Source organism: Choristoneura fumiferana, chromosome 14 (assembly GCF_025370935.1).
Source record: "Choristoneura fumiferana chromosome 14, NRCan_CFum_1, whole genome shotgun sequence".
NCBI lineage: Eukaryota > Metazoa > Arthropoda > Insecta > Lepidoptera > Tortricidae > Choristoneura > Choristoneura fumiferana.
The window spans coordinates 4,910,991-4,936,420 of record NC_133485.1 but is presented as its reverse complement, the minus strand read 5'-3'; the positions used below and the strand labels follow the sequence as shown (position 1 = coordinate 4,936,420).

At 39.1% G+C, this 25,430-nt stretch overlaps 3 protein-coding genes across 3 annotated transcripts in view; 1 reads left to right on the top strand and 2 right to left on the bottom strand.

The window, feature by feature from the left end:
• LOC141434789 (meckelin) overlaps positions 1-9,492 on the bottom strand; it is a 31,715-nt gene extending 22,223 nt beyond the window's left edge. The window contains exons 1-4 of the mRNA XM_074097229.1: positions 9,476-9,492; positions 6,074-6,198; positions 5,185-5,317; positions 2,659-2,774 (exon numbers count right to left, since the gene is read on the bottom strand). Of these exons, the coding sequence (XP_073953330.1) occupies positions 2,659-2,774; positions 5,185-5,289 (221 nt within the window). The 5' untranslated portion in view covers positions 5,290-5,317; positions 6,074-6,198; positions 9,476-9,492. The remainder of the gene's footprint in view (positions 1-2,658; positions 2,775-5,184; positions 5,318-6,073; positions 6,199-9,475) is intronic.
• Positions 8,248-18,191, bottom strand: LOC141434964 (uncharacterized). Its single transcript, XM_074097461.1, has 6 exons — positions 17,863-18,191; positions 16,192-16,362; positions 14,556-14,794; positions 10,676-10,793; positions 9,476-9,541; positions 8,248-8,261 (listed from the first exon to the last, which is right to left on the bottom strand). The coding sequence occupies exons 1-6, from the start codon at positions 18,020-18,022 to the stop codon at positions 8,248-8,250; spliced, it is 768 nt and encodes a 255-aa protein (XP_073953562.1). The 5' UTR covers positions 18,023-18,191.
• A 2,275-nt stretch (positions 18,192-20,466) lies between these two features.
• LOC141434962 (uncharacterized) lies at positions 20,467-22,254 on the top strand. The gene has a single exon (XM_074097458.1). The coding sequence runs from the start codon at positions 20,467-20,469 to the stop codon at positions 22,252-22,254; it is 1,788 nt and encodes a 595-aa protein (XP_073953559.1).
• The last annotated feature ends 3,176 nt before the right edge of the window (positions 22,255-25,430 follow it).

Sequence of the window (25,430 nt, the reverse complement as noted above, 5' to 3'; positions counted from 1 at the left end):
CTACTTTGCACCCAGCGACTGATTGTGAGTTTCTCAGCGAACTACTTTCCGCTGCCGTTTGTATCATTACCGTGTGTGTAGTTTTTTGTTTTTAGTTTTAAATGGATCCTATTGAAAACTGCGTTGCGGTTTGCCGCGACATTATGCTGAGTGGGGCCCGCATTTTATACCATTCGATGTTCATTTTTATTTATTATTTTCCTTCCAATGTATTTTTCTGTGTATCGATCGAATATGCATGTGTAGATAAATATAAATTCTCTCTGTCCGTACCGGAACAATATTTTTTTTTGTTTATATTTTTATGTATAAGTTTATGTGATGAGACAACAACACAAGTTGGAAGATCGTTCTTTTTTTTTGTATGGTATCCCTACGGTCTTCTAGCGATTTTCTGCTTCCTGTTCGGAAGCCGCCATTCCTCTGGGGATGGCAACACCAGCGCGTCACATCCGGCGGATATACGGAGTGAGTCGTGTTCTTGCTTCGAAAGCAATCTGTCAGCTGCAAGCGTGGCAAACACATAAAAATTATTCCTGTGCCGTGTGTGCGTTGTGAGGGCTCTTTCCCCTTGGACGATACGTTTACCAGTGCCCTTGGACCCCTGTGTACGCTATATTCAGCCCGAAGACAGCTCCTGGACCTTTTGCTAAGCCCTTGGAACCCCAGGCCGTGGATGGACAGTACCGGTAAGTCGTTTGGAGCCGTAGGAATATCGTACACTCTCGAATAGCTATAATGACATAGCATCGTAACAATTCGATATATATTATTCGACTGGATGGCAAACGAGCAAGTGGGTCTCCTGATGGTAAGAGATCACCACCGCCCATAAACATCTGCAACACCAGGGGTTTATATTGTCAAATAATTTGATTTCTAACCCGCCGTAGAACGTTTTCAGAGTGTCATAATGATTTCTCTTGTGAGACATTTGCATTTCCGCATGGAAATATAGTGAAATTCTGGAATTTCAATTCAAATGCCAGCTATGCAGAAAATCGAAATTGGTTTGCGCGAGCGAAGTTGCAAGTATAAATGCTAGTAAACTCTGAGGGCTACTCCGAAATTCAGACTTCGAAGTTCGAATCGTGGCGTCCTTCTTACATTCCTAATAAAATTAGCGTGAGGAAAGTCATGATACAAACTTCGTACCTAGTATAAGCGTAGTAGTAAGAGCGATATTGTTAGGCAGTTTTTCAGATAAATACTTAGCAACAGAACAGCGGAACATTTTAGCATCTTCTTATTTACTGTAAAAGCGCTTCTAAAGCGTTAATTAATGACAGCTCCTTAAATTTCAAAGTCCCGTTTCACAACATCTATTAAAGAATGACAACAGGTTTTGGCATTCATTGCCCAAAATGTTTTATAGACTTTGAAAAGGATCGCTTCTCTCTTAGAAAAACATTCTTTGTAAAATTGATAGACCGTATTAAGGAGTCCTTGTCCTGCCCGCACAAAGCCGCAAAAATGCCGGTGATTCTACTAAATTGGAACCCTATTGTATTCCGACATGAGCCTACGACATTCTCTCCTATTGGCCAAAAATATATTAGCTTTGAATTAATAAGTGCGAAGTGGATGATGTTAGACCCTCGTCAAAATCTTATATTGATAGTCGTAATAAATATTAAATGGGTACCTACTTAATTGAAGCACGGCATGCGTTTATACTTATCCTATTTGTACTTATTTTTCGACTATAGGTAATATTTTAAGCTGCGAAAGTTTGTGTGTGTTGTTACTTTTTCACGCTAAATGTAATACAAAATTAGTGTTGACAGACTTATTTATTATTAAAGACACTAATTAATTACGAAACGTTTGAATAAATTTTGGTCAAGGTGTCACATGACGTAGGAAATCGTTTTTGGGGGTCATCTTTGCCGCAGTCTGTCAGGCACTTCCGGCTATTTCAGAACTGACAGATTTATGTTGCCCCTCTCTACGAATAAAGAGCTACATGATGCCAAGTGTTTCGTAATGATGTCATTTGACGTAAAATGACCTTAAAATTTTGACCGGAAATGAAGGATTTTCTCAAACTTCCGGCTAATTTTAGGTGCGATAGTTTTTTGATTCTTGCTCAGCACAACTTTTTCCACCGTGTGCCATGCATCTTATCGTGATGTCATGTTACGTAGGTAACTTGGGGCTGGGCTCACGGACTAGTCGGTACTTACACGGTTTGCGTGCTTGGCGCTTGTGTTGGACGGCTAGTCAATAACCTAACTAACTAAGAAAATTTGGAAATCTCCCGAAATTGACATTTTAAAGTTCAATACCAGACATAGCTAAGAACCATTGCAAGAAAACTCACTTTCACGTAAAGAAACCACATCGAAATCGGTCCACCCGTTTGAGAGCTACGATGTCATAGATAAACAGATAGACACAGGCAGACATTGGCGTCAAACTTATAGCGCACCCCTCTTATTGCGTAGGGGGTTTAATGAAGCTGCTCTGCTGTACGAAGGCTGATTTAGAATAGTAATATATTATGGAAGAGCACACGCGCTAATCATAGATGATTATTCTAAATCAGCCTTCTGACTCTATATTACCAGTTCTTAGTCCGCGTTTAGATAAACAAAAAGCTACGAAGGCTTATCAGAATTATTGTAGAAACTTAAAATCAAATCCTATACTTCTTACCGTAAATGAATTAGCAGAGTTCGTAGGTAGATTGTGCTGGTGGTATTCGTCGTTGTTGATAGATAGTTATGTGTGACAAAATAACGCCTAAACTTATCGGTCGGCCACGTTGCTCTCTGGAAACAAATTTTTAATAAAGATATACTCAGCGGCACAAAACTTGGCCCACACTATGGATTTACCATTAACAGCGTACATTTGAGGGCCAAATTATTTACCGCTCAGTATATATGCAAGGTGGGCCCTGTAACAGGAGCAAAAAATTAAACCACAGCTTCCACTCTTCATCTTGAGCTAATTTAGTTCTACAACTTTTGAAAATAACTTGTATTAATTTATGATTTTTATTATAGTTTAAAGTTTAATTTGCCCAGCAATGTATAGCGAAATCCGTGGTTTTGTTACGTGACAGGCGATGTCATTTAGGCTATTGGATGCCGTACATTGAAAATACCAATTAATTTGTTTGGAACTAAGTAGTTCCATTTGAGAAGCAGAACCTGTGTTTTCTTTTTTTGCTCCTGTTACAGGGCCCACCCGGTATTATTTATTAACTTTCTTTATTACATTGTTTTGCCTGTATCAAAATGAAAAAAAAATGATTTAAAAGAAAATATTACACTACCGTTGAGTTTATGGCTATGTCACGCATATCGTTTAAGTATGGATGTTACAAGAAATAAACAAAACTTGTAAAAATACACAATAAAGTCCACTTGTCGGTATCGTACGCATCGGACGCATCGCACGCAACGGATCGTAGTGTTCTTAGTATAGAGAGTCATACAAGTGCGTCCACTGATCCGCACTGTACGGATCGCACATTTCTATACAAAGCAACAAATCCGACACGTCCGAAGCGTACGATGCGGATCAGTGGACGCTTACCTTTATACCTGGGCGGCCGAGCTTTCCTGCTTTGCTTTGGTATTAAATAGATAGATACCTAATTATAATGTCAAATTTTGTTTTAAGTAGGTATTTTTGTGTGTCCCTACACGGCGTCATGGGCTAACTTATACAGCAGTCGCATCTATAAAATTAAAACCGGCCAAGAGCGTGTAGGACACGCCCAAAATAGGGTTCCGTAGCCATTACGAAAAAATAAGTAATATTTTTTTAAGGATTTATTTTATACGGAATCTTCCAAGTTTAGGTATATACCTTAGACTGCTATTTACTCATAAACAACTAATAATTCTCAAGCAAACTTAGCCGTTACAGTTTTCCTTGAAAGTTTGATACACTTACTATCATTCTCAATTTTTTTTTAATTTTCCACCACCGGCTCAGTTTTTAAAGGGGGAGGGGACGCTCGAATTTAATGAAAATTTGCACTTTGAAAATGAAATAAATAAGTCCTATTTATATTACAACGTGTACCAGTTTCAAGACACAATGCGTTTGCTCTAACTACAAAGCAAAGTTTTGCCACTAGATAACTTCAAGTGGAACTATTGTTGGATGAGATCAAGTTTAATTAACCATATATCATATCTTAGAGTTCCGAGCGCTTTACCTTTTGCAGCGTCATCGAGTTGCAATCTTGTTTCAAATAGTTTATATTACCAGTACAGTCGAGGAAACTGAATCGCGTACCAGGGTGGAACCTGGTTCTCTATCGTTTGCCCGAATTTCATATGCCCGAATGTATCGTTTCCTAGAATTTTCATTTGCCATAAAGTAATTTATTTCTGAAATAGTAATTTCTTCAGAGTTGATAACCTAACCTACTGCATTATGTATGATGAATTTTAAAAAAATCCTGAAAACAGCACGGTTCTATATATTTTATGGCAAACGTTGGTATGGCCAGTGAAATTCGGGCAAATGAAATTCGGGCAAGTAAAGGTAAACGCGTAAACGTACGTTTTCATTTTTCATTGGTGAGGCCGCGAGCGCTAAGTATGATATATCATCGCAAATAAATCTCAAACTGTAAATTATAATACGCTATAAATTCAACGCAGATTTTCCACACTTACTTAGTTACTGGCACATTCACCCATACACGTCCTCCGACGAGATTGATGGACGGAAGACCTGGTTAAAGCCGCTGGTTCACGGTGGATGCAGGCTGCTTCCAACCGAAGCAACTAGAGGTCTATCGCGGAGATCTGTGCTGTGTCCAACGGTAGGTACACTGCAGTACGCATACTGTAGTACTTTGGACATGTCTCCAGGCGGGATGGCGATTCCATAGAGCAACTAGTCGTGCAGGGAAGAGTGGAGGGAACCAGGTCGCGCGGCAGGTCACCTATGCGCTGGACTGACCAAGAGTGAAGGCCGCAGTATAAGTAGGAAACCGCGTATCTCACTGTGCCAGATAGTGGGCCAAGAGAGGGGTATGGCGGAAGATCATATGGAGAGCTGTGTCCGCCTCTACTACCGACGCGGACATCTCAATGTGCCACGACCGCTCTGGGAAGAGCGAAACGACAAAAAAGAAGATGTCCAACAGTGAACGCCCAACAGCTTATATGAGGAAGATGATGACTTATATTACATAGGTACCTACTTGTTTACCTTAACGGGACTTCCATTGGGTTTCCTCAAGGCGACAGGCAGCGGGTTGAAACTGCCACCCATTTGTAAGAATGGCGACAGTGTATCACCAGCCGACAGCGGCATATCTGACACGTTGTAGTGGCAGTCACGTCTGCAAACATGAGAGCGTACCGTACTAAGGCTGTGTTTTCACCAGTATGTGGTACTCGTAGGGGAGCGGTGCGAGGATGTGGAACGTGACTGTTTCCACCAAAGATGTGCGAGGTAGCTGAGAGGTGCGAGGATGCGTAGCGAGGGCATGTAGCGGGCTCTTTACAAACAAACGAGCAGGGTGCGGTGAGGCGGGAGCGGAGCGCGTGCGCCACTGCCCGTTCCAGTAACTGAGTATTTCCCAATACATCCCTCTGAACTGTATAGGTTAAGTAAGGTACCGTTTTTGTCGAACTTAAAACCTAAAATTGTAAAAGTGGCTCCGAAGCGGTAACGTTTCGTGTGCTCTGCCTACCCCATTTGGGAATACAGGCAACACATTCCTTGCAACACATTCCTCGCAAACATTCTTCCCTTCTTTGTACCTATACACAAAAACCTCGCTCCGCTGAGCTGTTCCCACTACAGCTGCGCTGAGCGAGGATAGGTAAATGAACTGTTTCTGTTGGTTCATGACAAACTTGACAGACAGACACAAACTATTATGTTACCGTCGAAACAAAACTATGGGTGTCGCTCTTCATATTACTTCTATATTGTTTCCGTACAGCATTGGTTTTCTTGGTACGGGGTGAAGTGAGCGACACTGCATGTTGTAGGCAAAAGCCTTGTTAATTTTTTTACCTGTGTACTTAAATTATAGAATACTTGCCCTGCGTTTAAATAAACAATACAATGAAATTAATCGCAGACTTACGATAAATCCTTGCCAATAGTTATCTCCAGGAAAGTAAAGCATGGAGTAATAGCGTCGCCTGGCTTCCGAAGCAACGTGAATCCTCCGCTTGACGTATGGATTCCTAAGGCAAGTTTCAAAGTATTCTGGAAAATACGAGGTGTTTTAAAATTACCTACTAAACACCCAAGACCCGAGGTAAAACTAAACTAAAAGTATCCCAACCATCTGCTAAAATTTTCCAGGTGAGTTAATAATATATTGTACATGAGCCACTCACATGTATACACAGTTGAGGTATGCCCCTCATGTTTCGAACCAGTCCGTGCACCCTTGTCAAGAAGAGGTCGAATGAAAAGCCAACCGTGAACAGGGATTAGTTCAAAGTCAAAGTCAAAGTCAAAATATCTTTATTCAATTTAGGCTACAACGAGCACTTATGAATGTCAAAAAAAATCTACCACCGGTTCGGAAAAACCTCTGCTGAGAAGAATCCGGCAAGAAACTCAACGAGGTATATATATTTTTTTTTTAAAACAGATTTACAATATTATTAACACAACTTTATTTTTAACAGTTCAAAACATGTTAGCATACGTAGACTATTAACACGTGAGTGACTCGTGTATCTTATTTTAAATAGTCATGTCTATATATCTAACGGTAGTTTTCATTCAAATATTCCAGGCTTATTTTAAAATACCGGGTATTCTGTCATTGGCAACACATTCAGTGCCAAGAATCCGACAATCGGGTTCCCTGTTCGTATTCAGTCCCTCTCACTCTCGTATTAAACAATATTAGCGTTAGAGCAGGGATGAGGAAACTGCGACCATCAAACAAAAATCAAGAGAAGATTTCGTATTGTTAGAAATTTCATTCTCATTGGCAATGGCCAGCTCGCATACAACAATCACGCTGGTTTTGCGAACACGGGCGGGATGAGCGAAAATCGAAAATATTACACAATAAATTAGTGTTTCAGAACATACATATCCATATTTTTATTTCAGTAAATAACATAGCCAAAAATGCAACAACTTAGCCCGCCATATATTTCGTTAGTACCTATAGTTAGTTATATTGGCACGCGAAGGAAAAAGTTTCCCCATCCCTGCGTTACAGGGACGACAAGATACGAAGTACTAATTTAGCACTTCGTAGTAAAGGACCAGTTTTCGCTACAAAGCGGAAAAACACTGCTACTGCTATGTGGAAGCAAACGTGTTAAATAATACATTTTGTAAGTGCGTAGAGGGTCTACGAGCGCTACGTCGTAGCGCTGATTCGTAACGTCGTTAGCTGCTGCGTTTACACAGCACGTGCAAACACAAATTAATTGCCCTCTTAAGGAAATTAATTTAGAGGCCGATGTCAATGTAGAGGAAAAATCGGCTATTTTCAAACGTATGCACAGGGTTTTGCGATTTAAATAACAATACCAGTTCATCATCATCATCACTAACTGCCGCCTGGTGAGAGCTCTATTGTGGCCTAGACAAGCGTGCTCTAAAATTATGCATGCAACCACAATGAGCTCAAATTGAATGTACTAACCAATTAAATGCTGCGATGACAATGGAATACATCGCCATTTTGTAATACGTTTAGGTACAGGTCTACCATAAATACCTCTAATTTTTAACCATCGGGTAAGATGTCGTATTCGTATTGCCTAACGTTTCTGGCGCTCGCGATCGCAATCAAATGACAGTTTTTGTATACGAAATCATCATCATTTGATTGCGATCATGAGCGACAGAAACGTTAAAGGCAATACGGCCTCGGAATCATTAGATGCTCGCCGACTAACAGTAATTAATCGAGGTTCGTTCGATCTCCAGGCAGACGTTATATTTAGAGAACCGAAGTTCCCAGGAAGAATATTGATAGTTAAATTTTATAAAACCGAATTTAGAAACTTTTACAGTATGATAAGACACGAAGGACGTTACCAACGCTTAGGTAGTCATGTGCCACAGCAGCTCATTTGATAAGCATTGTAAAACGAAAAATTTTGACATAATAAAAAAATATATATATATCATGGGACACTTGACACCAATTGACCCAGTCCCAAACAAATACGTACTTAAATACATATTAAACATACAAGAATCGAGAACAAACATTCGCATTATCCATACAAATATCTGCCCTGGCCATAACATACATAAGTGATAAGTATGTTAGACCTACTTGCTTTCGTCTGAAATTGCAGAATTTCTTATATATATTCCGTCACAAGGGTTTTGTGATTATAGCTTATCATATCATAACAAAACAAACTAGGTAAAGAAGCAATTTTTTGATTTCCCTTAAGAATAACTGGAATGGAAATAACCTGGGTGTTATTTTAGGATATAAAACTAATTCTGTATCAAATTTTCTATTACATCGGTTCAGTGATTCTTGCGTGTAGGAAAGTAGTAAACAGATACATATACGTATTTAGATCATATGTATTATTATTATATAGGTACTAATTTGTAAACAGGGATCTGTGGCCTGCCGAGTTTGTGATGCGCAGCGGGGGTAGGGCCTCCGTCTTGCAAAAAACAAGTGTTAAGTACCTACTCATAAAATAGCATGGTATACTAATACATTCTAACTTAATATACTCTGTAATGAGAGCAGTTGATATTTGTCCATATTTTTATTTAAGGTTGTAAGCTCAGCGGCAGAGATATTTAACTAGCAGTGTATATATTAAAATTTTGAAACACTATGTATGTATGTATGTATGACGAGCTTTTGAGCGCGGTTTCGTACGCATTAAATTTGGGGTAACATGCATTTACTTTCTGCGATCCTTTTTTCGTGTCTTGATTGATTTTCGGAGGATTACATGGAAACACAAATAAAATACAGACAGACGTTGTTTTAGACAGATGGTGCAAATTTTGGAACTCAAAAATCAACCTACATACGTAATTAATCATAATTCGTACCAACTTTGAAACCTGCTTTTCGCTGATTCAGGGGTGGAATTTTAGAAAACATTAAAACACGATTCGACTTAATACACGATATAGGATTATATCCCGAGAAATTACCGAAATCCCGCGGGTATTCTTTATTGTCGATGAGAGACACACTGTAGCTTTCTATTATTAAAAGAAATGATATGATTGAGAGAATGTATTGTCCCCAGATTTACATAAGTTTACCAAATTTCAAGTAGATCGAACTACTGGAAGTGGGTCAAATTAACTTGCAAGATTTGACCCAATAAATAAACGAACAGGGCAAGTTAAATAAAACCTTGTAAAAAATAAGTACTCGTTTTGACACGTAGATGGCTCTTGCTGCAATAGCAAGTGAGTGGATACCTTCACGAGCGCGTTTATACAAGTCAGTCGCCTGTTTGACTGTTCAGATCACACTTTTGTCGCTTCTGCTGACTGTACCTACATGACGTACCTCGCCCCGAGGGAGATCGATCCGGGTCCTTGTCGTTCGGGGATTCGATTAGCAGCGCGGGCAAACCTGCGGGAACGGACAGACAAACAATTACGTCCTGACACATACATATACAGGATAGAGGTATCTCGCACTGCCACTTTGCCACCATCTCGTTCAGTATTAGTCTACGTTTTAAGTACAGAAAGCAGCGCAAATGTGCAGACGTACGTTTACTATTAGGTACTTCCTAATTGTTGCCGCGCGGCTCCGTCTGCGTAGAATTCCTCTAGAATTCGTTTAAATCGCTGTTCCGCGGGAACTATGCAATTTGCCCGTTCAAGAATTTGCCGGAATAAAAAACATACTATGTCCTTGATGAAATTCAGCATATATGTGTCGGCGGCCAATCGTAAAATCCGCGAGATCACGAAATTCCTAGGCATATCGTGAAATCGCGCCATTTTATGAATTGACTAGGGGACATCTGCCATATCGTTCAAAACTCAACGTTTAATGATTTGCCTAGTGACGCGTTTAAGCTGGTCATGGAATTCCTTGGCATATGAAACGCCGCCATTTCATGATTTGGCCTGTTTAGGCAGATCATAAAATTCCTAGGCATATAATGAAACGCGGCGCCATATCGGTTCTGGCTCTTCGCCGGCCGCTGACGCGGCACGCTCGCTTCGCTCGCTCGGCTCGTGCGTTGTGTTCACAATTTATACTAACCAAGAAGCGTCGTCGTACCTAAATTTTTCTTTTCTTCGGCACACCACGATGTGCAAGGTATAGAGCTAGGAATATCGACGAATGCATTGCTCTAATCGATCTGCCGTATTGCTTCTCAGGCACATCGTGATATGCCTGGCCAACGTGTAGGCATATCATAAAATGGCGCCATTTCACGATATTCCTAGGAATTTCGTGATCTGGCGGATTTCACGATTGGCCGCCGACATATACTGAATTTCAATGGTCAAATACCGTAATGGCCATAGATTTTGATGTCGTTTTCGATAATTTGTTAGAGTCCTGTATTTCTATCAGATAACTAAAAACTGTATCAGAATATTCGGCCATTTTTACAGAAAAGTATCCAAAAAAATGAGACGGTTAAAACGCATCGAAACTAGTCGGACCATTCCCTGGCTTATAATCGTGAGTTAAACCGTTTAATCAGGTATCTAGTTTCTTTATTTTGCTTTCAATGTATTTTACCTTTGTGTGACACCAAATTCGGCTGCATCCACAGCCTACACGGGCCGGCTGCCTCATTTGTGTAGAAATTCTTGACACATTCGCTGGCCAAAGTGCGACAGGCTCTGTAGTTGTGATGCTGTTTAAAACGAAATTTAATGAATTCAAAATACTTAGATACCTCGCAGGTTTTTCACAACTTCATAAATATATATGTGTAAGAGTCGCCGCTAAAACATGCGTAGGCGCAATGAACGGGCACGCACCAGCGCCAGTTAGCGTAACACATTATACTATACTAAAAGTCTGGTCGCGAAGCACGAAGAATTTCGTACAATGACCTTTCAATGTTGTGTCTCTGTAGCCCGCGCGTAAATATTTGCCCCAGATGAATTACACACGGCACGGACTAAATAGAAAATATACTCATTATAGAAGTAACAATCGTTTGTGAAAATCAAACCCACAGTCTACCTTCATAGTCAGTCAGTGACCGCAAGGACTTTAAGTCAAAACAAAGTAACCTAATAGTAACCTTGCATCTAAACTACCATCAATCAAAAATTAACCGCTATGTTGACGTTCACGCGCCCTCCCCATATGAGTGATGTGCTGATAAAACCTCAACAATACAAATATACATAGGTATACAACGATCCGCTGAACATTTACCGCAAAATCGTACATGTTCCGTTATAAGCACATTCAAAATTGAATCTGTAACGAACTACGAGTATACTTGGCTTGGATAGGTAATTTAACTAAATGTTAACAAACTTTAGCTGCCTGATTTGGTAAATTCAAGGATTTTAAACATTTTACTTATCTATCAGTGTAATACAAACTATACTAGTGTATCACTGTACTATCAATACAGAAATGTAAATATTTAGATAGTTTAATAGGAGAATTTCAATATTTAAGACACCAATTGACGTTGTTTTGTTTACATTTAGTTAAATAGGTAGGTACTTATCCAAATCAAGTAGGTAAAGCCTTTTATTTACCAACACCAATCACAGAAATTATTCTCGTAATGGAAAATATTACATTAGAATTAAAATCTTTATATAATTTTTAATATATAAAAATGAATCCCTATTTCCCTTGGTCACGGCATCACGCGTGAACGGCTGGACCGATTTCGCTAATTCTTTTTTTGTTGTGTTTGCTATTGTCAGGAGAAGGTCTTTATAAAAGAAGATTTAGAAAATTAAATAATAACTACACCGGGGCGAAGCCGCGGGCACCAGCTAGTAAAATCAAAATTATAACTGTAAGTAAACAACATAATTAGCATGTTTTTTTTTTCAAATTTCCCTTACCTAACTTTTCAGACAGCTTGGTTCAGAAATTAGTCGAAAAATATTTAGCAAATTCTAAAACCATGACTAACAAAAAAAAACTTCTACATTAAAAACGCTACAAGTTATTATAAAAGCTTATACATAGATACGTCTTAGACGAAATCGAGATAAAAAGGCTTTGTATATTTTTGCTACTTAATGCCGCTACATCGGATCGTTTAAGGATTGGGTTTCGGAGCTAGTCGGCACTCAGACAGCTTAAGAGAGTGTAAGTACATTCGTAACCAATTCTTTATTTTGAATTAGTATTATTTCGCAATTTATTCGCGTTTTCATTCGTGTGGTATCTGAGATAGAAGTTTTTTGTAAATTTAACTTCGGGAACGCATCATGACCGATGTACCTATGTTACCTACAAGTTAAACTATATTGTCGAATAAGCATTTCCTTTCTTTCTTTCTTCTTCGCCCCTCTTTTTATGTGATACGTCCATAGGATAAATTCATAAAAATATACATAATATCTAAGCCATACCATGAGTAAGTTTCTGAAATAAATGTGTAAGTATCTGTAAAATGCACTTGTACTGCCGCTGTATATTTTTTTTTAATATGTAATAATTGTAGATGTATAATTAGCCAATCATTTAGACTTTCAGGAAATATGGACACGTAATTTTTCTTTTGCTAAACAAAAAAATATGCACGTTAAAGCCGGTAAAGTTTCGTGTAATGACACGCCTATCACGGGCCCCCACTCCCGAACGTGGACGCGTTTCATCTTTGTAATTTTTAGTCAAAATGTCAAAAACGGACCAAAGTTTCGTCCTGTCCGTCCGTCCGTATGTCACACGTATTTTAAAATTAAGTAAATAGCAATTAAATTTCACTCATCGCCTATCTGTCTCGTGTAATGTCTGTACGCTGTGTAGAGGTGCAGGTTGACGACCGGATGGCCAAGTGGTTAGAGAGCCTGACTACGAAGCTTGAGGTCCCGGGTTCGATTCCTGGCCGGGGCAGATATTTGTATGAATAATACAAATGTTTGTTCTCGGGTCTTGGATGTTTAATATGTATTTAAGTATGTATTTCTATATAAGTATGTTTATCCGTTGCCTAGTATCCATAGTACCAGCTTTGCTTAGTTTGGGATTAGTTCAATTAGTGTCAAGTGTCCTATGATTATTTATTATCATTTATTTAATTCAGCGCTGTGAAGCATAGTCCTCACACTTTTCACATAGAAGCACGTACCTTCTCGCTTATAAGTACGTTTTTATGGGAATTAAATGTTTTTTCTTTATTTAAATTAAAATAAAAATATCTTAAACTTAACATAGCTACATAAAACAATAACAAGAACGAGATAATATACCTATGATTGGTTTTTGGAGTCTTTTTGTATTTTTTATTTCAACTCCAAATTTGTTACTTTTACGGGTATCCCGTGAAACCATATCGAAAATACAAAACTGAGACATGGATGCACAGAAAAACCAGAAAAAGAGACCAGCGCTGGAATCGAACCCAGGTCCTCAGCAATCCGTGCTGCGTGCTATAACCCCTACACCACCGCTGGACAGAAAGAAAAGAAAGAAGAAAGAAAATACATTTATTCACAACACAAGACACAACAATAGTATTAAGTACAAATAGACAACACGTAGGAAAGTATGTGTCATGACAGGAATCTAGACACGAATTTTTCCTATGCATACATATCTCAGGTTGCTTATTTTTAATACGCTACTTATGCAGCAGCACTAGCGATATCTATGTTCCGCTCTCATCGAGAGACGTCACACTCTTTCGGAACCAACCGCTCACCCAGACAAGAGATGTCGCTACTAAGCAATCAAATTATGATTGGTTTTTTGGAGTCTTTTTGTATTTTTTATTTCATTTTGTATTGGTTTTTTCTGTGCATCCATGTCTCAGTTTGTATTTTCGATATAATTATACCTAATCAGCGGCACAAAATCTGGAACACTATACATAAATAAATAAAATATCATGGGACACTTGACACCAATTGACCTAGTCCCAAACTAAGCAAAGCTTGCACTATGGATACTAGGTAACGGATAAACTTACTTATATAGACAACTCTTATGTTTTGTTGTTTTATTTTTGAGTTTTATGTACAATAAAGTATTTACATACATACATACATACATCCAAGTCCCGTAAACAAACATTCGTATTATTATTAAATGTTATTATAACGGATAACTCACGTCTTAAACCGAGTTTAGGTGGCGCGTAGTGTGCGTGTTGCGGCAGCCGCCGCTTCGCGTGCTCCTGAGAGGAAGGGCTACGAAATAGCCCGAAACATGTCGAGCTAAACTCGGTTTAAGACGTGAGTTATCCGTTATTATAACATTTAATATGAGTGAGTCTCACGGTAGTTTCATGCATGTTCAAAATTCGTATTATTCACAGAAATATCTGCCCCGGCCGGGAATTGAACCCGGGGCCTCAAGCTTCGTAGTCAGGTTCTCTAACCACTTGGCCATCCGGTCGTCCAATACAAAATTACAAAATTACCTAGTTTGAGGGCCAGATTTTTTGCCGCTCGGTTATATAATTACTTACAATGCAAAGATATTCGTATTTCACGACATCAAGCAGCGCGTACGGATGCAAGCCCCCTTCGTACTTCTGGCGAGCGTTAACGAAGCTCCGCGGCACGCACGCGTCGCGCACGATCACCTCGTTGCGGGCGCACGCGCAGCCCGCGCAGCGCACGCACGCGTTGCCCGAGGGCTTGTAGCCGCGCGCGCATTTCACGCAGAGCACCTCCTTCATTGGCGAGCCGTCGAAGTTTTGGGTCACTGGTGATGAAGATATAAACAAAAAAAGAGGTTAGTGAAGAAAGAATAAGAAATATGCACTCACAAGAGAAACTCAAACTCATAAAACTTGTAATCAGAAGACTGACAAGTAAAATTGTTGCCAACCTTAGCGCTTTTTGAAAACTCGACAGCCAAGCACTGCATGGTAGGTATGAAGCTTCCTATGTCCATTGTCCATTACCGCATTTCTTGGATCTTAGACTATAACTCGAGATATAGTCAGCAGGGTACTGTCTGTGCACACAGTGTGGCCCACGGCGTATTGGCAGCGCCTTAACACCGCACAGGTTTGCAGCCCCTCGATGTCATTACACACTAATTAATCACACATTAAGTAACCCGAAATATAGTCAGCAGAGCACTTCATACACACAATGTACTACCGTGATGGACATGACCGCACAGAATTGCAACTCCCCGGTGTCATTAACAATTCTAGTTTGATCTCACACTAACCCGACATATAGTCAGCAGGGATTTCCTGCATACAGTGCGACCCGCGAAGCTCTACATATAAAAACATGACCGTCGCGTACCACATGGTTGGAATCTTTACGGCGCGGTGTCATGACGACACTACTTGGATACAGCGATACACTAAGCGAGATACAGTCAGCAGGGCACTTCCTGCACACAGTGCGACCCAAGTTGCACTTGCAGCGCCGTGGTACTGCTCAGGTTTGCAGCTCCTTGATGTCATTACACATTTAATTGTATCACACACTAACCCAAGTTATAGCCATCAGAACAGTTCCTGTTCATAGTGCGGCCCTTGATGCTGTCTAAAAACACCACCGCCGAGCACCGCATGGTTAGGATCTTCCCGATGGCATTACCACACAACTTGGATCACACACTAACTCGAGATATAGTCCCTGTTCACTATATCTCGGGTTAGTGTGTGATCCTGCACACAGTGTGACTGCAGCACCCTGGCAGCGACGTGACACGACCGCAGCACCGTCTGAAGACACGACCGCCGTGGCACAGCATAATTTGGATCTTACCGATCGATGTCACTACCTCATTACTTGGATCACACATTAACCCGAGATATAGTCAGCAGGGCACTTCCTGCACACAGTGCGGCCCACGGCGCCCTGGCAGCACCGGGGCATACACGCCGCACCATCTGAAGACACGACCGCCGTGGCACCGCATAGTTTGGATCTTCCCAGTGTCATTACCACACTACTTGGCTCACACGCTAACCCGAGATATAGTCAGCAGGACACTTCCTGCACACAGTGCGGACCGCGGTGCCCTGGCAGCCCCGGGGCATGTACGCCTCACCATCTGAAGACACGACCGCCGTGGCACCGCATAGTTTGGATCTTCCCGATGACATTACCACACTACTTGGATCACACACTAACCCGAGATATAGTCGGCAGGGCACTTCCTGCACACAGTACGGCCCCCGGCGCCCTGGCAGCGCCGGGGCACGCACGCCGCACCGTCTGAAGACACGACCGCCGCGGCACCGCACGGCTTACACCGCCCGGGTGTCACCGGCACACTGTGCTCCTCGCAAGAACACGCAAAGCCTGTGAGCGTAGATTTTAAATTCTATTTCTAATATACACCGTTTTTTTATATCCGTTAACTTCGAAAATAAAAAAAAAAAGTGTCGATAAATTTTTTCTTGTACCTCGTTGCCATGGTTACGTCCCCTGAACAACTCTTTAAAACCACGAGTTTCTATATGTTTACTGTGGTTAAAATTCATCGAGTATAAATTTTGGTCATAATTACAAGCTCATTATTTTATAGACTATAGCTCCTAAGCATATTAGTTGCATATATATTGATATATATTGCTTTGAAGCAGTTTTTTTTTAAGAAACTCTGTCACTGTTGTCTCTTGGACAACGGGACAGAATAACAAACCAGAAAAAGTTGATTGACCGAAAAATCTTTTTTTCTTGTATAGCTTCACATTCATTGTTAATTGTTAAATTGTAAAATAAACACACTTGACTAGTGACATTGACGTGACACACGAGAGAGGCATCAAAAAATCCACATATTTAACTTTCTTTTGCTAAAATTATGTGTGAAATAAACACGGATTAGGTAGTTATGGACTTTGAAAAAAAAAACATAAATTAAGGACCTTAACGCTGTTTTACTGCTAATACTTAATTAGCTTAACTCTTGATTATCTTTTAAACAGAAAGAGTGTCTTACAGCAATTAACTTCATTTGACCTGTAAATTGTCTCTTTAAAAAGTTACAAGGGATATCAAAAATAAAATGTATAAAGCCCTGTATCAACATTTCGTCGTATTGGTCAACATTTGGTGAACAACATTGTTGAATCAACGTGTTATTGCGGGCAAGACTGCGCGTTGCAGAGTTGATCACTGCATGTTGCCGTGTTGCCGCTTGGTGAGCGTAAACTCAGCAACACGTTGATTCAACAATGTTGCTCAACAATAAATGTTTACCATGAATACGCTTGTTCTTCTTTATTTATTTTTTATTGAACGAGAGAGACAAACGATCAAGCTGGTCTCTTCTCTCTTCAAGTGCCTCCTCAACTAGTGAAGGTTGGCAGTCGCAGTCAGCTCTGTATATACCTATATCTGATTTGGTCTTTTGCCGAATTATTTTTAATGATATATTACGTAGGTAGCCACGATTTCTTCCTACAGCCCGCTGTTTTTTTGCCTGCCACTTTGCCCATCATTATTAGTTGCAAGAGTTCGTATTCATTTAACGCTATCTTCCCATAACTACCTTACCTACCTATGCAATTTTCCGGGATAAGATTTAGTATAGATATAGGATGACCTATGTCCTCAAAATATCTCCGTACTAAATTTAATTTAAAAACGAGGTACTTTTAGACAGACAGAGGTAGGTACTTTCGTATTTTTAGTACACTCGAAGTATTCTCCACTAATAAACTGAAACAATTAGGTAGTATGCTCATTGTTTCAGTACATTGATATGGACCTCCGCAAAGTAACACCTGATTCAATATAATTCTCCACTGGTCTTATATGATTATGAACTAATTAACTTTTTCTGACTTCACTTACCATCATCCGATGCAACCAAGGAAGCATTAGCAGGACAGAGTTGACACACCATCGCGCCTGGCTCGTAGTACTCATTTGTCCTACAAGACCCAGGTTCCAAAGCCATTACACAACTCAAACAAACAAAAACAACACAATCCAACCAAAGGGTTGCCGTCATAATTCTACGGGTTAATTAAAACTTGATTGTACATTCACTTTTATGGATATTTAACGTAGAGGTTTAACGTTGCAGAAATTGTTAACAGCGGCGTTATTCCAGGAATGACGTAATAACGTTAAAATTTTCCTTAATTAACTCTCCTGGGAATTTGAAATGAGAATTTATAACAAAAGAGCGTCACCGGTGTCTTTGGTTTGTTTGTATTGTTATCCGTTGCCTAGCAACCGGTCCAAAGTAAAGTGCAACCGAGGTCCAAAGTCTACCCTCGGTTTGTACGGGTATCTCTACCGTGACCATTGGGAATTGGGGTGTATTAGGTAATAGGTAATATTACGGTTTTCATATTGGGAAAACTTTAATCAAGATTGGTTTTTTGGAATCTTTTTGTATTTTTTATTTCAATTCCAAATTTTTACTTTTACGGCCATCCCGTAAAACCTAAATTGAAAATACAAACTGAAATATAGATGCACAGAAAAACCAGAAAAATAAGACCATCACTGGGAATCGAACCCAGGTCCTCGGTATTCCGTACCGCGTGCTAAAACCGCTACACCACTGTTGGTCGACGGCACAGACACGAATTTCCCCTATGCACCACATATCTCAGCTTGTTTGTTTCTTATTTAGCCACTTAAGCAGAAGCTGGGTTCGATTCCCAGTGTTGGTCTTATTTTTCTTGTTTTCTGTGCATCTATATTTCAGTTTGTATTTTCAATTTAAACTTTAATTATTAAAGAAAGTAAAGCTCTACACATATAAGATTGGTTGTATTTGTTTAGGTCAACTAAAATTTCAAAATCCAATTAAATTCGTGATGTAGGTAATTAAAATTTATTTTGTAACAATCCATACTAATATTATGCGAAAGTTGTATGTTAGTGTATTCTGTGTTGTATTTGTTTTCATCATCATCATCATGTCAGCCGAAAAACGTATGCTGGACATATATCTTAGAGTCTTGTGCTTTGCATCCAGATGCGATCTTAACCAATCGTGCTATTTGTTGGAGGTTTTCGGGCGCCATTCGAGACCTTCTGGCATGTTTGTTTTGACATAGAGATATTTTATGGGCCAGAGAGTGACTTAGGCTACTTTTTATCCTGGAAAAATGTACAGTTCCCGGGGAACAGCGCTTGATAACCGAATTCCACGTGGGCGAAGCCGTGGGCAAAAGCTAGTTCAATATAATTTGTAATTTAATTCAATTTAATTTGTAATTTAATTTACTTTAATTTGTAATTTAATTCGATTTAAGTTGTAATTGAATTCAATTTAATTTAATTTAATCCATAATTTAATTTTCTATTATTTGATCTATGTATATTTTGTTTTGTTGATAATAAATAATTTTTTTCTATCCATAATTTAATCTAATTGATTTTTTTTTTATTAGTTATTACTGTGCCTATGAATTTATTTCTGGATTAAATTTAGTTTTAAATATTTGATCAAATATAGGTAGGTATGTCCATTATCTAGAATGTAGATATTAACTATCTTAATGCTATGCCACCTGAGGCCTGGTGGTGCGTCTGCTTAACGGACATATATACAGGGGGGCTACTACGAAATTTGAAATTCAAAGTTCGTACCGTACCGTCCGCCTCACTCTCGCATTAAATAATATTGCGTCAGCGGGACGGCAAGACACGAAGTTCGAATTTTGCACTTCGTAGTTATAGGTCGTAGTGTTAGCCGTGGTGGCCTAGTGGTTTGACCTAACGCCTCTCAAGCAGAGGGTTCAAACCCCGGCTCGCACGTCTGAGTTTTTCGAAATTCATGTGCGGAATTACAGTTGATATTTTACCACGAGCTTTGCGGTGAAGGATAACATCGTGAGGAAACCTGTACAAACCGCCCTGGTTCCCAATCCGCACTGGGCCGCGTGGGAACTAAGGCCCAAGCCCTCTTGTTCTGAGAGGAGGCCTGTGCCCAGCAGTGGGACGTATATAGGTTGGGATGGATGAGTATAGGGCGAGATCACGATTACCAGTGTGACAATAACTTAACTTTCGTTTTGAGGAACACAATGTTATCTATTATTTGCAATGCTGTTTCTTTACACGCAAGTGAATTATCATACAGGGTATTTGTTATAGGTACGCTGTATATTATTACTGCATTCAGTTCGCATTCATTAGGTATCTATTGTTTTAAAAGCTACTCAGAGAATTCACAAAAAAGGCCTCCATTAGCTTGTCAATTTCCTAGCGGATGTGACATAAAAATGCACGACGAAGCTGTTACCGGACAATGTGTGATTGATGATGATAGCTGGTAGTATGATAGAACCATTATATCTCCAGTAACGTAGGCACAGCACCGACAGAAGCAGACAAAACAGTCCTTTCAAGATGCTTCAAAGGAATCACTTCATTTTCTCAGTTTTGTTTATTTTAGAATATGTAGTTGTTGTTGTAGGGAAATTGACAATCCCAATGGAGCAGAGAACAAATGAATTAATAACAAAATGTGCTGTTGAAGTAGCAAACTCTGATTTTAATTATAGAAAGCATACTGTTGTGTTATCTCAAGACGTCGAAGAACAAGTTTCAAACGATTTTCTTAAGTCTTTCAATGGAACTGTGGTCATAGAAGCGAAAAGAGATGAAGCGCCGCCGAAGCATGTCGTGGTCATAATTGAATCCTATATTTCTTTTATAAGGATTCTAAATGTAATGAAGCCTGATCTAAGGGGAAAAACTGTACTAAGCAGCGGTGCAAAGTTTTTAATTCTACTTCTTGATCCAATAAAGCTTCAGAGAATAACCAACATAATGTGGTCATTTTATGCTACTAATGTCGTCATTATAACACCAGATGGTGACAAAATAGGACTGTATACATACTTCCCTTACAAAAGCTATTTGAAATGCCACGACACGGAACCAGTGCTGATGCAACATTGGAAAGAGAAATCATCTCTCCATTTCCACCCTTACCCTGATAAAATGAAGAATATGAATGCATGCCCCCTTTATATTTCTACAAATAAACTTTACCATCCGACTACAGAGGAAAAGGTTCCGTTGCAGATGATCAAAAAAGCTATCGTACGACTGCTGAGGGATCGTATGAACTTCACACCTATAATATCAACCAGAGACTACGTCAGCATCGACTCAGATCGCGCTAAAAACTGGTCAGATTCCCTCAATGACGTCATCTCTGGACTTGCCAATATCTCAACTTGTAGTATACCGTTAGGAGTGGACAGGTTAGGGCTTTTGGATTTCTCGATGCCCTATTTTCGAGTTAGACTGGCGTGGTTAGCGCCTCCTATCGGCCAAGGGCCGGTGTGGTGGCGTCTATTCACGCCACTTAACAGCTATTTGTGGCTCGTTTTACTCTGTATCATATTCTTCGTCACTTCCTTACCATTTACTTTAAAGTTTAGGCGCGTTAAAAAGTTCTGCTTTAGATACTTCAAAAACATTTACAAGATTCAGGGCGCTGCTTTTAGGACATGGGGAGTGATGCTTGGACAGCCAATCCGTGTAGCGCCCAGACGGTTCAGGGACTTCTACATAATAACAATATGGATTTGGTTCACTTTCGTGGTAAGAAATGCCTATCAAAGCGTGCTTATTGGAGCCCTTAAAACAGATACAGTTGTTGGAAACTTTGCGAGTCTAAAAGAAACTATTGAATATGGATACAAGTTTGGTGGGCGTGGTGGTATTTTGGCTCATTTCGAATACGATACCTTAATAAAAGAGAATTTTGAAATAATACCCGAAATGAGTTTTGAAGAAGTGTTTACTGATATTGTGGAAGGCCGAAAGAATTTTGTGTTAGCAACGTCTGTGGAATACGCGTGGGCCTATTGTTTGTCAAAAGGTAAGAAGGAGAACGAATGTGGTCATATCCTCCCTGATTCTATTCTGACTGTACCCCTTGTCGTGTGGATGAAAATGAGCTCTCCTTTTGTTCTACCCCTCTCTGTCTGGCTACCTAGATTCATAGAAGCTGGTTTGTTAGAACGTGACTCTGGTCTTAAGTCTTTTTATCTTCCAAAAATTTCTCCGGAGCCCACTCCACTGACTGACCATCAAATTCTGAGCTGCATGATTTGTCTGTTGATCGGTTATGCCATGTCCACAGCTGTGTTTGTCATGGAATTACTTCGGCCGAAAACAGCGGCTATCAAACGACAAATTACAGTCAAACGAACCTTGCTAACCGAGAAAATTGTCGGTAACCATTACCCTAGATTTGTGCACTAGATGGTTAGGAAGAAGCAATAAAAAATCCAGCCTAGTACGAGCCGGACTCGCGCACCGAAGTTCCGTACAAATCTTTGAATATCCAATGTTATCATAGCACCTCTCCTAAGCCAAATGTAGAAGTAGTGTGCAAGAAAGTTCTTAGTCGCTTAAAATTATACTTTAAAGAATTCAATAAAAGTGCATGCAGTTAAAAATGTGTTTATTTAATTTTCCGACAAATATCTCTTCTTAAAACTACATTAAAACACAATAATTGACTTACATAAATGGAAGCTTCTATTAGAGGATCCTACATAGCAATACATCTAGGTGTGTTCCAGGTACGAACATTTATACAAAAATAGACAATGATATATTGATACACAACTATGTAAAAATATAAAAATGTGAAGATCACGAAAAATACAAGTATTTTCTACTCGAGTAAACATTTGGCACATTTTGATATTCTCTAAATTATACGTCGTGTCTTTGCTCTCTGGACAATAATCGAAAATCCCAAATGGAATTCCTTCTTGAGAATACTATAATATTGCAAATTATTTGATTAAATCGTAAATCAGTAATTTCTCCGTTAATAATGTTGCGCTTAGTATGAGGCTTTTTACATAGGTTAGAAATACCATAATCAACACGTTCTATTCGTCTTTGTCCAAAAGGCAGAGACACGTTGTATTATAAATAAGTAGTTAACATTTACTAGAACTTTGTTTTTTATACAGTTAAAAACAGCTAAGTTCAAAGTTGGTAGGGACGATGAAATTTGATGTAAGTATTTCTAAGTTAGGTTCTCTTTAAGATATTATTCTACGACTTTTATATCGCTATCTCGATTTTCATTTTAGCTGTAAAAGTATAAAATTCGTGTCTAAGTATAAGATTCACGCAGCGCCTGCCAAATCACCAGCCAATATAGTTGCATTTAATTTTTAGTAAGGTCCACGGCAATCTTAAATATAAAATCTTTATTATTAAAAATCTAAACACAAATGTTACATGTTTTAAAGTAGATAATTTTATAAAATGACTAGTTTTAACAAGAGATCCTTCATTTTTCACACTTTGTACTGAACCCCTTATAATTTCGGTTTATAATTTCTACAAAATAATATACCTACTTGAAAACGACTTACGTTTACGCTACGTTTTTTTTCACACGGAACAATTTACCCGTGTTTACCCGCGACTCTCGCACACTCATTAGATACAGCAGCTGAAATTTCGGGATTTTTAAAAATTCCCGTTGGAATTCCCGAAAATTAAATCGTGGTTTTCATTGACGTTACATTAAAAACAATCATGTCAAACTCCATGACTCTTAACCCAGTGGTTGTTGTTTCGAGATTTTATCCCTATCCCGTGGGAATATCGGGATAAGAAGTAGCCTATGTTTTATTCCAGATGTCCAGCTATCTACACACCAAATTTCATCCAAATCCGTCCAGCCGTTTCAGCGTGAAGCAGTAACACACATACTCACTCACTCACTCACTCACAAACTTTCACATTTATAATTATAACATTAATAGGATGTCCAGCTATCTACATACCAAATTTCATCCAAATCCGTCTAGCCGTTTCAGCGTGAAGGAGTAACAAACATACTCACTCACTCACTCACTCACAAACTTTCACATATATAATATTAATAGGATTTATAGGATGACCTTCGATACACATACAATAGCACCTGTCCATTCACTGCGAACTAAGCATAAAATTTTGTATAAAAGTAATCCTAAAATTCCAAGAGCGATATAAATAAAACTTCGTTTGTATTCAAATTGAGACAGCGTAAGCTTTTTCTCAATATTTCGTTTATGTTTTAAGAGATAATGTAAATTAAATTTACCTTCGCTCAGCTGTTTATCTTTTGTTAGACGTAAATTTATATATTTAAAACAAACAAACATAGATTATTTACTTACATAACAGTGACATATTAAGTACTACAGGTATTACATATCAGGTATTAGGTACTATTAGGGACTATGAGACAATTTATACTACAATTTTGATTTCATTCCATTAACAGACAATCACAATGAGTTTTTAGGCCTTTAACATTTTAGTGGCTGGAGCCTCGACTCTATAGTACCTACTTAATCCCTTCGCCAACGTATGGAAGAACCTTTCTGTATCACTCAATTCAATATCCCCAGATCCCGATCTGACATCTTAATATTGTGTCCATAACATTGCTCAAATATTTTCTGATGATCAATGTCTAACAGAGAAACCTCAAGTAATATCAAGGATGCCCTAAGCCGCTATAGTAGGTGGTTCCACGACCAAGTACGGAGTATGTAGCGATATCGGCTGCTGGGGCAGCGTGGGGAACAATATGGGGTACTGTGGGGGCGGTTGGGGTCCCGGGGCTAGTGGCCGCGCCTCGGGTTCCGAGCAGTGCAGGAGCCAGTGTGTCAGCATGCGACCCCTCCCCTTCAGTTCCACTTCTCCTCGGCGCTCCACCACGAAAGTCCCCCATTGTTCGATTAATGCTCGCGTGCTCTCGCTCAAATGGATGCGGAGGGCTAAAAAAAGCGAATGGGTGCAGAATGAATCGATTTGTGGAAGATTTCGAGGGTACATTTTTAAAATATTACCAGCATTAAAATTTCAAGATTTTAAAAGGAAAACACTGATTAGGAAATCCGAAATAAAAATATCCGTGCTCTTAATTTACTAGTTATAGCATATATCACGAGCATTACAATACCGCGGGCCGTCTAAACATCAAATAAAAAACTTAAATTTGAATTTGGTAGGTACCTACTTAAGCATTCCATTTAGGCCAAAATTCTTTGCAAATTTTCAAAGAAAATAAAACGACAACTTAAAACTAAAAGTGGAGGTAAAAGCTATCTTTGTACCCAATCTTGATATTGTTAGAGCAACAAAACAAATTATAATTTTTGGACTCTTAGTCTCCCGTTTTATTAAGAAATATTTTCTGGAAAAGTTAAATAAGATTTTCATGTTTCGTTGGCTTTCTTTCAACTCGTTAATGCTTGAAACTTGAATCTATTTCATAATCAAATTATACAAATCTAAATCGGTCTCTGAAATAACTTAGTTCAATTAAACTTTGGCTCCAACTGAGAAGTTTTGTATTTACAATGTTCTGGTGAGAGGACGTAGTAGAACTTCAAGTAATTTTACACCAATTTGAA